General features: G+C 34.8%; 1 protein-coding gene across 2 annotated transcripts in view; it reads right to left on the reverse strand.

Annotated features, from left to right (window-relative positions):
- Positions 1-2,895: 2,895 nt before the first annotated feature.
- The window catches only part of IPMK (inositol polyphosphate multikinase), a 77,278-nt gene continuing 63,983 nt past the window's right edge, over positions 2,896-16,190 (reverse strand). For both annotated transcript variants that reach the window (XM_003919541.3, XM_021943439.2), the window contains exons 5-6: positions 10,247-10,328; positions 2,896-8,075 (exon numbers count right to left, since the gene is read on the reverse strand). In XM_003919541.3, the coding sequence (XP_003919590.1) occupies positions 7,453-8,075; positions 10,247-10,328 (705 nt within the window). In that variant the 3' untranslated portion in view covers positions 2,896-7,452. The remainder of the gene's footprint in view (positions 8,076-10,246; positions 10,329-16,190) is intronic.

Raw genomic sequence — 16,190 nt, forward strand, 5'->3', positions numbered from 1 at the left:
ACATTAAAAAGAAAAAAAAAAAATAGAGGGAGAAAATGACAATGAATTAATGTGAAATTCTGATTTAGGATGATGAAAATCCAACTAAACTGAAATAAAACAGCATATTCAAGTTCAAACAGTATTTTAAAACTAAGTAGCCCCTGCATCTAAAAGCTGAACTAAAACTACTAGATCTGTGAAAAGAGTTTCAACATTAACTAGTGAACTGGTGTTTACAACACACAATAGAAGGTATGCATTATTTTGCATTATTTCTGTCATAGAAGCGAACAGTTTGCCTACATTAGAAGTAAAATCAGTTGACATTGATCACCAAGGAAACTCATGAATAAGACAAGATTGCTTAGGACACCAAACCACTCTCCAAACTATAACATCATAATTTAAAGAGGAAGATGGCAATACTCTAGGACTGCCCAGTGGGCTCTACTTAGAAGAGGTAACGGATGAAAGAAAAAAAAAAGAAACAAGAAAAGGGATTTTAAAATTCGCATATGCTGCTTGTCCTGCTGCCTCTGTTCTGATTCACAGAATTAAATATCCAAGTTAAATGTCTAACTTGTTCTGACATTGCTGCCCCAGAAAGCCATGGACGACAAGACACACTTTCTTGGTGCCCTGTGTGAGTTAATCTGAGGTTGGAGCATGTAGTTGATTGTACTGTGGTTTCCCGGTATCCACACCCTTCTTCAGCGTCCTCCCACTCTAACTGCATTCAGCAACAGTGGCAAACTTAAACAGAAACTTGAAAACTGTTTGCATGTTTTCAGCTTCCCCTGAACTCCTAACTACAACTAAGAGAAATGCCTGGACTAGCCTGCTGAAATATGAGACACATTGTCCCACCTCTACCCCCAGATGACCTGCCAGCTGATTCTAGAGACATAAGTCTAGCCAAGATCAGTAGAACTGCTCAGCCAACTTGCAGACCCATCCAAATAATAAACGGGGTTAAGACTTACGCTGACACTTTGGGGTGTTATGCAGCAATAATTGCGGACAGAGTGGTCAGGCTAGTCCACGAGTTGGACTGATTATCCCCTCCACCTCTGACATAACTTGGGTGGGTCAGGGCCAACCACTATGAAGAGTGGAAACTGGGAGTTAAAACGAGCAAGAATTAAAAGTTATGGTATTACAGTTTCTTTACAAATTTATAAATATGAGGATGTCATTTGAACTGCATTCAAGCCTCAAAAGCTATAAACTAGGTCTATTTACCTTAAGTGTATGATCTTTAAAATGTATGAGGTGAGACTGGTTATTCCTCTGTGAACTGTCTCCACACGATGCTTCCACACTCATCATTGTCCTAGAGCCTATTCCAAGGCACTTTAAAAATTTAACTTTCATTAAATAATAATTTTAAAGACCTTCCTAACTCCTCTTAGAAAGACTTGGTTTTCAACATTTCTTGGCATTTGAGCCTATGGTACCATGTCATTTATGCCCAAAGCACATCTAGAATGTTGTCAGATGACAAGAACAATGTAATTAACAAGCATATGCAGATATTTTCTTAGGTTGGCAAAGTAGTAATTATTCACCCAGAAAGGAAAAAAAAAAAAAAAAAAAAAGGCCAGTGGCACAAATAATAGAAAATAACAAGTCTATCATTACAGGACTCCCAAAACTTGTTGCAGGAGGCATGGTTTAATGTCCTTGACATTAACTTTCCAATGAACTTTTTCTTCCAATTGAGTGGCCAGCGTTATCTTAAGCCATTTCTGGCTGTATTTTCTTCACATTCTAAGCTCATTTCCTTTTCTGTTGTCAGCACTCTCTTGGCCTTCAAACAGCTCTAGTTGGGCCTCTGTTCAAGTGGTAGTGCACGCCCTACCTCCAAGGAACTTGTTGCAAATCTTGTTAGTCAAAAGTGCGGTCCATGGACCAGCATCCGAGTCCAGTCCAGTCTACTTAATCAGAATCTGCATTTAAACAAAATCCTCACGTGATTATTTTTACTTACAATTATTTTCACTTTTTATTCTTTCTCTTTAGCTTTTATTTAGTCTTTACACTTAGCTATAACTTGGGGACTGTGGCAGTGGGGTTCCATGGTGTTTTGTTTTGTTTTGTTTTTTAGCAGTTAAGTAGCCTATCTTAATCAGGAGGGAAAAAACTACTACATCACATAGTATTGCTCCTCCTCATAGCATTCACAAAGAAGCAGGCATTACGGTGGAATTCAATACAACCTTCTTTAGCACTACGATATTATAAATTACACTCTCTTCTTCCTCTTGCATGCTATTAGAATGACTTCTCTATCTTTACAACCCTGTGGATATTGAGAAGTCAATCATAATTCCACTACTTTATCCCACATCAACATGTTTTCTTCTCTTTCAGTCAGTATATGTCTTGATAATAGGTACTGAATCCTTTTTAACTTTTTAAAATCTCCAAAGCAAGATATAGTGCCTGGAAAACCAGTAGGTGTTCAACAGTACCCTCTTTTTAACTAATAATGAAAAGAATAACTTGGTCACTAATTCCTGAAATTTCAAATACATGCAAAAACAAAACCAAAAAAAAAAAAACTTACCTACTTAAGCTTAAGTTATTGCATTTTCATAGCCATATCAATTTGTTTCTCCTATGGCCCACTTCTCCTTCTAGGTTGATTCTAAAGATTTTAGTTTATGTGATACAAAAAATAAATATCCATGGAAAACTTTAAATATTTTATCATTTCCAATGTGTACGCTTAAAAAAAAATCCCTTCTCCAATTTGTCTGAAATTAGGGAATTTCTATTGATGCACTTTGTCATCTTTGATTCCCCAATGATTCCTGTAGTTTCTGATACATAACATTCAAATATCTGTTGAATGAATGAGTTATTTTTAAACCACCATGTTTGTTAGCATGTTACAATTAATGAAAAAAGTTCCAATGCAAAACATTTTAATAGGTTGTCAAATATACAGTTATTAGAATTATGTAAATATCACTTATAAAAATTGGTATATCACATTAGATGATTCTATAAAATAAAAACACAAATCACACATTGACAATAACCCCTGCAGTCCAAGTATACTCCCACAATAGTACAAATTACAAACACATTAAAAAAAAAACCCTAAAGACATTTATACATTTAAACCAAAGTAACTGTGACTAGACTAAATACATTCATTCATCAAGTACAATAAATTTAGCATTGTTGCTCATAGTCACTAATAACACAATTTTAGGTGCAATTTCACATGCTTTCATAAATCTTCCAGTACAGTTCCCATAGTAAAGTGTCTTTGTGCACGCCATTTTCATTTATATGCAGGTGCATCATACATCATACTTAAAACTATTTCACTTCACAAACTGTTAATATATATTTTAAGTGGACAGTAGGTAAAAAATTTAAACCTCAATGATGACAAAATCTAAAATTAAGGAAAAGTCTCGAAAGCCTATAGTGACTTGTTTACTTGCATGAATAATATTTTCACTTAGTACAGGCTATTAATATAAGTAATGAGAACTTAAATATTAACTCAAAAAAAGATAGAGGCTCCAAACTTTTCTAAGAAATTAATGCGTTTTCAAAGTAATAATATAATCAGTCTGTAAGTCAAAAGTAATTTCATATTCATTGCCAAATTTAAAATAACAGTGATGTTAAGATTGAAAACTGTTGTACTAAATTGTAAAATACAGTAAAGAAGATGCAGCTCATTTGCTTGGGAATATGTAATGGAATGTTTCTCAGAGCAATGTTTATGTTAAACATTACTTTAAATGGACAGTCTAAATAAATGTACCTTTGCCAGCAAGGAAAGTGAAAAATTAAGGCTTTTTTATGCTATCTGTAACTACTACCCAAACTTAAATAGGGGTTACAATACTGCAAAATATTACTTCTCACTTCAACTATTGTTAGTTGCTTTATTTCAACCCCATACTTATTATTTAGATGCCTATTTTTCTATATCTCTATTTTAATTAAGTCCCCAATCCCACCCCATCCAAAGAGAATGCTGAAAATGGTTAGGACCTTATCTGTTTGGTTCACAGTTGTAATACTGGGGGCTAAAAATGCTTAACACATGGCATAAATCCAAGAAATATTTTTGAATGAACTAAGAAGCCTGGCCTCCAAAGACAACCCTACTTGTTTTTCCAAAGCAATAACAGATAATTGTTACCTCTTTAGATAATCAGATTGACAATTATTCAAAAGGAATAGATGTTTCCTAGGCTATGAAAACATCAAAAACATGTAATAGAAAGGATAACTGAGGGTACAAACGTATCAAATCAAGACTAAAGGCGCCAGAGCAAAAAGGTAAGCATTGTAAACATTTTTTAAAGCAAAACAAGTTTTAACGTGTAAATGTCAAACTAGTAAGAGAAAATGTACTACAATGATGACAATGCTTTACCATAGTAGACACAATTCCTGTAATTTCACAAACAGAATTCTTTCGTTGTTCTATCGTTTTCTTTCATCCTACATCTTCTACAATATTCCAACCCCTAGGAACAAATGTATTTTCAGTTGTGTGAAACAAAAAATTGCAACTGAAGGGTCTACGGAAATTCCTTTTTCTTAAATGATGTTATAAATTTGATACACAGACTTGATAGACATAAGAACATCATCTTGGAAATCATAAAATACTAAATTATGCTCAATCAAAATACAGACAAAGGTTCTTCAGTTGAACAGTTTAGAGCCCCATAAGAGCAAATTGTAGTGTAAAGAAGAAAAGTAAGTACAATCTTTCCAGACGCACGAAACAAAGAATAATGAATACTGAGTTGAAATACCACAAGCTCCACATTAGAGCCATTTAATATACACATTTTCATAACTGTTTCTTGAAAAACTATTTAGATAAAATATTTAGCATTTATCATTGATTTTAATTTACTTGAATCTATGCAATGTCCATCCATATTAAAATATCAATTAATGTAAATACTTTATTACAAAACTATTATACAATTTAAATTTTTATTAGAGAAAGGTATTATTCACATCCACAATTTCTTAAAGTCCTTTTTAAATGAGTGTATTCCATAAGAAATACACTAAAATCATTACTTATGTTTCATAGGGGAAAAAAACTATGAGAATCCTATTTACCCAAACTATATCCCTAATATGCTTATTTCTTAAGCCTTTACATGTTCAAATATGCTTGTTGAATAGTGATCATTCATCCCCACAGTGGTAAATTTCAGCATAACATTAAGTGACTGAGAGAGACTAAAATAGTCACATGTAGATTAGATAAACAGATACTTATTCTGTTACACCTAAGCTTTCTTATAAAGCAACACAAAATGAGCATTGGATAACAATAACAAATGTAAACAGAATTAAATGTTAATCCCTTCCCTGAAAAACAACAGATAAGAGGGCTTCTTGCTTTATTAAAAACAAAACGATCTATTTTATCAAAAGGGTAAGACATTGATTTTACAAAATTATATTTTCAAATACAGATAAAAAAAAATCTTGAACAGTTAATTCAGATTTTATTGAGCTAAAATGTGCAAAAATCTGATAATACTTAAGTGTATTAAATTCATTGTACATAGGTTGATATAATCCCATACAAAAAAAGCCTCAGTATCTTGTTAAGATTCAAAATAGTGTTTAATTATCTGAACTTAAGATTTATTGAACCACTATCCAAATAACAACAAAATCCATACTGTAAAAGAAAAAAGTAAAACTAAAAATTTTCTGATTATCACTTGAAATTCACTCCCATTAAAACATAAAACTATAGCCAATATCCATTTGAAAAGTGAAGAAAAATTGGAAGTCCCTGTGATAATTACACCAATTCTAAATAAAAAATTAAAATCAAATTTTGCTATTACAAAATGCATGTGATTTTAAGTTATTCAGGTTAAATAGATTTACTAAGGATAGAGTTCATAGAGCATTTAGTTGGTACTTCTGTTTGTACTCAGGTATTTGCAAAGTACCCCCAGAGAAGGCTGAGAAGGTAAAATAAACATAAAATTGTGAAATTTTCTCCACACTACAACAAAGGCGCTAAGATTTAAAAATTCAATTTGTAACTCTAGAAGAAAAAGAGGAGAAACAATTTACAACCCCAAAATATTTTCCAGAACTATGACAAAACTGATAACTACCTAGAAATGTTATTAGTGAATCGAAGTGCAAGTAATGACAGCATTAACATAAAATGTATTTGAAGACTCAAAGTTTTAAATGTTTTCAATGACAAACAACTAGTTGATTTTTTTTAAGGTGGTGGGTGTGAAACAAAGATAATACAAATCTAATTTTTCCAGGAACAGTAGCACTGTCCCTGTCCCCATGAAATTAAGTTATAATTTCACCATTCAACATAATATAAAACTGTTTTGATTAAGAGTGAAATAGAAGCATGAATATAGATACGCACCAGACCCTATATTAGGGACTAATTTACACATGGCATTTTGATAACAACCTAATTAGATACTGTCTTTCATTGCTTACTATAATTCTGAGAAACTGCTTTTAACAACATTTACACTACTGCTTAACTAAATGGGGACACAAAAATACATAAATTTTTAAAGAAAAAATTCAAGTTATTTAGAGGAGAAATAAAACTTCAATTATTTACTTTTTTGAAGCTGCATTTAGATACAAAGGTATATGGTTTACGATACTTTTCACAATGTAATAAATTTATATTCCAATTTTCTCATGAATTTTCGATTGTAAAAGAAAATATTTTGTTCCTTGAAAATAACATCTCTCTTCCCCTAACCCAGGTAAGAACAATTAGTGTGCCCTTAATTTCAAGACTTTGTTGTTGTCATCCATGTCAATTGTCTTTTTCATGAAGTATAATATTTTGAGAGAGAGATGTAAAAATTAAAGAGAAAATCTGCTTTTGGAATGCAACGATACTAAATCATTTCACTAAGAAGCACCCTTTGATACGCTGGTCTGAACTTTTAATATAAAACCTAAACAGTACTTATTTCTGAAGTAGAATTTTCTCCAGTTTTAGTAACTTCATACATAGCAATACTAAGGACATCAACCTGTGCTTTTGAGATTTTGATAGGTGTTCTAATAACGTAATATTTTAGATATGGCTCATTGTCAAGGCTGGGTGGACAGAGATTTCATGAACTGGCTACAGAAAGCTAACTAAACTCTTAATGACTGAATAATGGTTTGCATTTTGCTTGAGCCAAAAAAGATGTTTAAGCCATGTACCACCACATTCCCTGCTTAACATTCCTAAGTTTCTTTATTCTTCATAGTTTTCTAATGAACAAATAATTAGTTTTCCTGAGTAAGATTATAAAAAAGTTAACCTTTCTTCCAAAAGTATAAAGACAAATAAAATGTCGACTCACAATACAAATTTTTTACACAGCATTACAGGTGCAGAGATATTGACTGCTCCTCTTCACTATGATTGGCCCACCCTTTAAAAAGACTGTAACAGAGAATTCAATTGTCTAAAATACTTCGAAGTACAGAAATTAAATGCTTTAGCCCATAAACATATCCCTCATCTATTGTGTTGCTAGGGAACACATGAGCAAAATCTATCATTCGCACTTCTACTTCAGCGATCTCTTGGCAACCAGTGGGAAGATGGTAGAAAACTTTTTCCAGTTGGGAAAGTACATTTCCATTTAAATGTTCCTGTGACATGCTTTTCCACCCATTGTCTTGCTCCAGATGTTCAACTTTCAATGAAGTCTGACTGTGATGCTTTTTTGTATACATTTTCCTGTGACGAGCATACATCTTGGACAAGCTTTTGCCCACTGAAGCCTCTATTTTTCCATTAGCTGTGGAACTTAACACATGAAAGTTATTATTGTACTCTAGTACTTCTGTGTCTGACAGTTGTCCTTTGGACAAAAACTTTTCTGCCAAAGTTCTGTCATTCAATTTTGTAGTGGTTGGCTGAGATGAACCTTCATAAACAAATAGTAATGAACTTGCGTAAAAGTTAAGTTGCTTCTGGTTTTCAAACCACTGCAGAATTTTCTCAATCTTCTGAATACTGGCAGCAACAGCATCTTTTCTTAAGCAATACCCATTATGAAAAAATCTGGAGACTCCTATAAAAAAGAAAAATATGAGCATTATAATCAAATTATGAAATAACTATTATTTGGGAAGTAAACTCATCACAGAATTCTCCAATATTTTCCCCATCCTCCCTTATAATTAAGTGAACAGTTAATCCTAGAATTCTAAGAATTCTAGTCAGATATAGAAATCTGACCTCAGCTTAATTTTTGGTGAAGATGATCTGACTAGAAAACATTTAAATTACACTAACATGATATGAAATGTCCTATTTAGACAAAAGAAAATTTATTACACTTGACTGATAGTTTACTTCTCTCACTATATTCTCTTAAGAAATAGGATTCCAGGCTGGGTGTGGTGGCTCATGCGTGTAATCCCAGCACTTTGGGAGGCCGAGATGGGCGGATCCCGAGGTCAGGATATCGAGACCGTCCTGGCTAACACGGTGAAACCCCATCTCTACTAAAAATACAAAAAAAAAAAAAAGAAAATTAGCCAGGCATGGTGGCAGGTGCCTGTAATCCCAGCTACTCGGGAGGCTGAGCAGGAGAATTGTGTGAACGCGGGAGGCGGAGCTTGCAGTGAGCCGAGATCATGCTACTGCACTCCAACCTGGGCGACAGAGCTAGACTCCGTCTAAAAAAAAAAAAAAAAGAAAAAAGAAATAGGATTCCAAGACTTGCTCTATTTGCTATTGTGAGAAATTTTACAGTAAAATTACTTGTTCGGGCTGGGCACAGTGGCTCACGCCTGTAATCCCAGCACTTTTGGAGACAGAGACGGGTAGATCACCTGAGGTCAGGAGTTCAAGACCAGCCTGGCCAACATGGTAAAACCTCGTCTCTACTAAAAATACAAAAATTAGGCTTGGTGACACATGCCTGTACTCCCAGCTACTTGGGAGGCTGAGGCACGAGAATCACCTGAACCTGGGAGGTAGAGGTTGCAGTGACCCGAGATCGTGCCACTGTGCTCCAGCCTGGGCAATAGAGCAAGATTGTCTTGGGAAAAAAACCAAAAAAACAAAAAAAATTGTTTGTTAGAATCTCATTTAGAGCTAACTAAAACCTAGAGTCAAATTTAATTATTTTTTAATGGTACCATTACCAAATACCAAACCATAACTCTGCTAATTTTCATTTGCTTTCAATAATATTGATTAAGTCAATTGTTCCAAAAAGTTCAGCTCACTTTTGGGAATAGCGCTTTTCCAGGGTAGGTATATTATTGAAAATTGAGACCTTTAAATGTTTTAACCTATCAGATTATTAGGGCTTTTTAAAAACTAGGCCTAGTTTATCATACTTGGGAATTTATAGGTATATATAATTTGATTTCTGCTTTCAAATAACTTGTTTCCCCAATTTGGGACAGAAACTATTAAAAGATACATTCAGGTATGACTAAATTAGTAGCATGGGAAAATATTTTTTAAATAGCCCATCTGAAAGTTATTTTGCTGTTGATTAAGTACTCCAAGGCAAACACTAATTGTTAAGCTCAAGCTATGGATGTTTGCTTTCTATACACAAAATAAGAATTCTTCTACAAACTTTTTACACTATGCATAAGTTCTTCTCTAACTATCTTAGTAGAGCTAAGAATAAACGTGTAATATAAAGTTATTTCCAGGAAGCTAGGATATTGTTGTTTTTGTAATATCTTGGCCATAAATATTTTAGAAACATATATATATGTATGTTAACAGATTTTATTTAAATCAGTTTAATGCCACTTAATTATTCATTATGAAGAGCTCTAGAAACTTACATAGTTCAACTACACATGGAAAAATTCAATAAAAATACATTACATGCTACAACACATATTTTAAAGTCTCTTATGTAACAAGCAGTTTTAATATACTATGATCTATAACGTTTACTTACAAAATAATTTTATAGACAACCTCTAGTTCCAGTATTGAGCTAGATGGTTGGTACACAGCTGTTCATTATTTTTTTAAGTTATATTAATAAGAAATAAATGAAAATGTAACAGGGCCATTCATAGTCCCATGGTCTTGATGTATTATGAACCAGGGCCTGTGATTAATCCAATTCTGTAAATCTAAGTTTCATTATTTTTTTTAAAAAAATGATTATGAATCAAATCACTTTTCCAAATGACAACTAAAACTGAAATAACTTTAGAATTAACTGTTCAATCATAAAAGCATTAGTTTTTTAATCCTTACCATCTTTTATAGTTTCTTTTGTTAAGCTTCTTCCATAATGCTGATTTTGTGTCTCATAGCTATCGGAATGAACATGATAAACCTGTCAAAAAAAAAACAGTGAATATTAAAAAGCTAATACTCCTTGACCATGTGGGGTTTATCCCAGCCACAAGGGTGGCAAAAGATAAAATCTACTCAGGTAATTCATTCTAATAGATTTGAGAAGAAAAAAATATCGCAGTCATATCAATGGATGCTGAAAAGGCACTTTACAAATTTAACATCCAGTACTGATGAAAACTTTTGTAATATAAGGATAGATGAATATTTCCAATATGATAAAACTATCTACCTCAACCTACCAGGAGTTAGTCTCAAGTTTAAAGGACAGAACTGAAAAAGCACTTCTTTTAAAATACAAGAAGCTTTCACAAGAATATTTTATCACGATGTCTTTTATATTATTATCATCTAATATTCTGGAGTTCCTAGTAAATGCAATTAGAGAGAAAGAAATTAGAGGTATAATAATTTGGAAAGGTGGAGATAAATACTCTGAAGATAATATTTGTACACTGGAAAATAAAATTAAAGACAAATACAAATAATAAAATATATGACATGGCATTTGAATACAAATTAGTAAACAGAAAATAAGCTTTCTAAACACAAACAACTCATTAGAAAATGTAATGAAAGAAAAGACCCCATTTATAAAATGTAACCCCCCCAAAACATGAAAATAAGCTAGATAAGTAAAAGATGTATAAGAAGGTATCTTTAAAACATTCCTAAGACACACACCTATGTTCTCAAAAAAGATTCAACATAATAAACTATATCAATTTTCCTTAATCTACAGCTAAAGTGCGATTATAATAAAAATACCAACTCTTTTTTTGGGGGGTGGGGAGGGACACAGTCTCTCTCTGTTGCCCAGGCAGGAGTGCAGTGATGTGATCTCGGCTCACTGCAACCCCCGCCTCCAGGATTCAAGTGATTCTTGTGCCTCAGCCTCCAAGTACCTGGGATTACAGGTGCGTGACAACACGGCCAGCTAATTTTTGTATTTTTAGTAGAGGTGAGGTTTCACCATGTTGGCCAGGCTGGTCTCAAACTCCTGGCCTCAAGCAATCCACCCGCCTCAGCCTCCCAAAGTGCTGGGATTACCGGAGTAAGCCACCATGCCCGGCCTCAAAAATTGTTTTTAACCATAAGCCAACTCTAAAGTTCACATATGTAAAAAAAAAAAAATAAGATTAATAAGGTGGAACTAACCTTGCCATCCTACCAGATATTAAAACATATTTTAGAATGAAACATACGTGAGAACTTATTATATGAGAATGGAATTTTAAATCAGTGGGGAAGGATTATTTATTAAATGGTGTTATTCTGATTAAACAGTGATCAGGAAAAAATAAGTTGTATTCATACTTGATAGCATATGTCAGGATAAATTCCAAATGTATCAAAGATTGAAATGATAAAAGGGTCCCCGAAAACATGTAGGAATCCTTGAGTAACTGATAATAATTAGGGACGGCATTTCCAACTAAAACTCAGAAATGTCACAGTTGGTTTTTTTTGGTAGATAGTATTTGTACATACTTACGGGGTACATGTGATATTTTCTCACAGGCATAGAATGTGTAATGATCAAGTGAGAGTATTTAGGGTATTCACCACTATAAATATTTATCATTTCTATGGGTTCACAGTGTTTTTCCCATGCAGATATCAAAAGAAAAAAAGATTAAAAAAATCATTTGAAATTTATTTGATGAACAAAGGGCAGGTTTACACTTATGGGGGAAAAAACAAGAAACAGAAAGTGTTTAAGGTAGATTTTGTAATAAACATATACAGTATTTCCATGTTTAAAAATATCTCTGGAAGGATATATAGAGAAAAATAACTATAATATGATATCTTGTGTGGAGGCAGACTATGCAACTGTACAGGTATACCTCATTTTACTGTGTTTCACTTCATTGTGCTTTATAAATATACTGCATTATTTACAAATTGAAGGTCTGTGGCAGCTTGAGCAAATCTATTGGCACCACTTCTCCAACAGCATGTGCTCACTTCATGTCTCTGTATTACAATTTGGTAATTTTTGAAATTTTTCAAACTTATTATATCTGTTATGGTGATCTGTGATTAGTGATCTTTGATGTTACTCTTGTGATTATTTTGGGATGTCACGAAGCACGCCCACATAAGATGGCAAATTGGATAAATATGTGTGTCTTGACTGCTCCACTGACCAGCTGTTCCCCCATCTCTCTTCCTCTCCTCAGGCCTCCCTATCCCTGAGACACAATAATATTGAAATTAGGCCAATTAATAATTAATAACCCTCCAATGAATAATTAATAACCCTCCAACGGCCTCTAAGTGTTCAATGAAAGGAAATGTCACGTTTCTCACTTTAAATCAAAAGCTAAAAAGTGATTAACTTAGTAAGGAAGGCATTTTGAAAGCAAAGACAGGCCTAAAACTAGGCCTCTTGTGCCAAACAGCCAAGCTATGAATGCAAAGAAAAAGCTCTTGAAGGAAATTCAGAGTGCTAACTACAGTAAACACACAAATGATAAGAAAGTGAAACAGCCTGACTGCTAATATGAAGAAAGTTTTAGTGGTCTGGATAGAAGACCAAATCAGCCACAACATTACCTCAGGCCAAAGCCTAATCCAGGATAAGACTCTTTTCAACTGTATTAAGGCTGAGAGTCACCATGAGGAAGCTGCAGAAGAAAAATGCAAAGCTAGCAAATGCTGGTTCATAGATCCTAGCAGAAGTTTATGGAAAGATGCTGTTTTTAACCTAAAATGCAAGGTGAAGCAGAAAGTGTTGTTGTAGAAGCTACAGCAACTTATCCAGAAGACAACTGATGAAGGTATCTACCCCAAACAACAGATTCTCAATGTAGATGAAACAGCCCTCTATTGAAAAAAATGCCACCTAGGGTTTTCATAGCTAGAGATAAGAAGTCAGTATCTGGCTTCAAAGCTTCAAAGGACAGGCTAACTCTCTTGTTATGGGCAAATGCAGCTGGTGACTTTAAGTTGAAGCCAATACTCACTCATTTGTCCTAGAGCCCTTAAGAATTATGCTGAATCTCCCAGCTCTTTCGGAGGCTGAGATGGGAGGATTGCTTGAGACCAGAGGACAACTTGAGGCAAGGAGCTCAAGAACAGCCTGAGCACCATAGTGAGACCCCGTCTCTACAAAAAATTTAAAAATTAGTTGGGTGTGGTGGAACATGCCTGTAGTCCCAGCTACTCGAGAGGCTGAGGTGGGAGGATTGCTTGAGCCCAGGAGTTGGGGGCTACAGTGAGCTATGATTATGCCACTGGACTCCAGCCCAGGCCAAGACCCTGTCTCAAAAAAAAAAAAAAAAGTGCTGAATCTACTCTGCCTGGGCTCAAAGCCTGGATGACAGCACATCTGTTTATAGCATGGTTTACTGAATATTTTCAGCCCACCATTGAGAACTACTACTCAGAAAAAAAGATTCCTTCCAAAATATTACTGCTCATTGACAGCGCACCTGGTCACCTAACAAGAGCACTGATGATGTACAAGGAGATTAATGTTGTTTGCATGCCTGCTAACAACATTCCTTTTGCAGTTCTATGGATCAAGGAGTAATTTCAACTTTTAAGTTGTATTATTTAAGAAATATATTTTGCAAGGCTACATACAGCTGCCATTGATAGTAATTCCTCTGATGGACTGGGGCAATGTAAATTGAAAAGCTTTTGGAAAGAATTCACCATTCTAGATGGCATAAAGAAGATTCGAGATTCCTGGGAGGAGGTCAAAATATCAACATTAACAGGAGTTTGGAAGAAGTTAATTCCAACCCTCATGGATGACTCTGAGGAGTTCAATTCAAGACTTCAGTGGAGGAGGTAACTGCAGATGTGGTAGAAAGAGCAAGTGAACTAGAATTAAGACTGAAGGCTGTAAGAGATGACTGAATTGCTGCAAACTCATGATAAACCTTGAATGGATGAACAGTGGCTTGCTTGCTTGTTTTATTGATTGGCTGACTGAGATAGGGTCTCGCTCTGTCACCCAGGCTGGAGGGCAGTGGCACAATCATGGCTCACTCTTGTACTCAAGCAATCCTTCCCACCTCAGCCTCCTGAGTATCTGGGACTACAGGTGTGCGCCACCAAGTCTGGCTAATTTTTGTATTCTTTTGTAGACGAGGTTTCGCCATGTTGCCCAGGCTGGTCTCAAACTCCTGAGCTCTAGCGATCCACCCACCCTGGCCTCCCAAAGTGTTGGGATTACTGGCAGAAGTCACTGCCCCTGGCCTCAGAGTGGCTTCTTATGGATGAGCAAAGAAAGTGGTTTCTTAGGATGGAATCTACTCCTAGTAAAGATGCATTGTTGAAAGCATTGTTGAAATGACATTGTTGAAATGACAATGTTGAAATGCATTGTTGAAATGACAATGAATGATTTAGAATATTACATAAACTTACTTGATAAAGCAGAGGCAGGATCTGAGAGGAGTGACTCCAATTTTGAAAGTTCTACTGTGGGTAAAATTCTATCAAAGAGCATCACATGCTCCAGAGAAACCTTTCATTTAAAAAAGAGTAAATTTATGTGGCAAACTTCATTGCTGTCTTATTTTAAGAAATTGCTGCAGGCACTCCAACCCTCAGCAGCCACTACCTTGATCAATCAGCAGCCACAGGCAAGAGCCTCTACTAGCAAAAGGAAACAACTCACTGAATGCTCAGATAATCATTAGTATTCTTTAGCAATAAGTATTTTTTAATTAAAGCATACACGTTGTTTTTTAAAAAACACAATGCAGCCAGACACAGTGCCTCATGCCTTTAATACTAGTGCTCTGGGAGGCCGAGGCAGGAAGATTGCTTGAGCCTAGGAGTTTAAGACCAGCCTGGGCAATATGGCAAGACCCCATCTCTATAAGAAATAAAAAATAAGCCAGGTGTGGTAGCAAAGATATTTGTAATAAAAAGTTAACATTCTCAACCTAAAAACATGTAAATATGTAGCAAAAAAGTATCCAATTTTTTTTTTAATGTAAAGAAAACTGAGAAACAGGTGTAGGAGGACAGAATGATAAGCAAAAGCAAGCCCCTGCTTTTCCTGGATTCTACATCACCATATTAGTTGCTCATTTTGCGACTTCTTTGCAGAAACTGACAAACTGATCTTAAAATTCATGTGGAAACGAAAGGGACCCAGAATAGCCAAAACAAATTTGAAAAAGAAGAACAAAGTTGAGGCCAGGTGCAGTGGCTCACACCTGCAATCTCACCACTTTGGGAGGCCAAGGCAGGAGGATCACTTGAGCCCAGGAGTTCAAGACTAGCCTGGGCAACAAAGTGAGACACAGTCTCCACAAAATAACTTAAAAACTAGTTGGGTGTGATAGTGTACACTTGTAGTCTCAGTTACTTGGGAGGCTTAAGTAGGAGGACTGCTTGAGCCCAGTAATTTGAGGCTCCAGTAAGACACGATCATGCTACTGCACTCTAGCCTGGATGACAGAGCAAAGACTCAGTCTCAAAATAAAATAAAATTTTAAAAAGAACAAAATTAGAGGACTCATTATTCAAAACTTATTCCAAAGCGACATTAATCAAAGCAGTGTAGTACTTGGCATAAGGATAGACAATATGAAACAATGGAAAACATTTATGGTCAATTTATTTTCAACAAAGGTATCAAGAATATTCACTGGGGGAGTAACAGTCTTATCAACAAATGGTGCTGGGACAACTGGATATCCATATGCAAAAGAATGAAGTTTGACTCCTTCCTTAAAGCATACAAAAAATTTACTTAAAATGTATCATAAATCTCAATGCAAGAGATAAAATTACAACATTCTTACAAGAAAAATAGGAGTAAATATTGATGAGTTTGGGTTAGGCAATGGTTTCTTAGATTTTACACCAA

This window comes from Papio anubis, chromosome 11 (genome assembly GCF_008728515.1).
Source record: "Papio anubis isolate 15944 chromosome 11, Panubis1.0, whole genome shotgun sequence".
Lineage (NCBI taxonomy): Eukaryota > Metazoa > Chordata > Mammalia > Primates > Cercopithecidae > Papio > Papio anubis.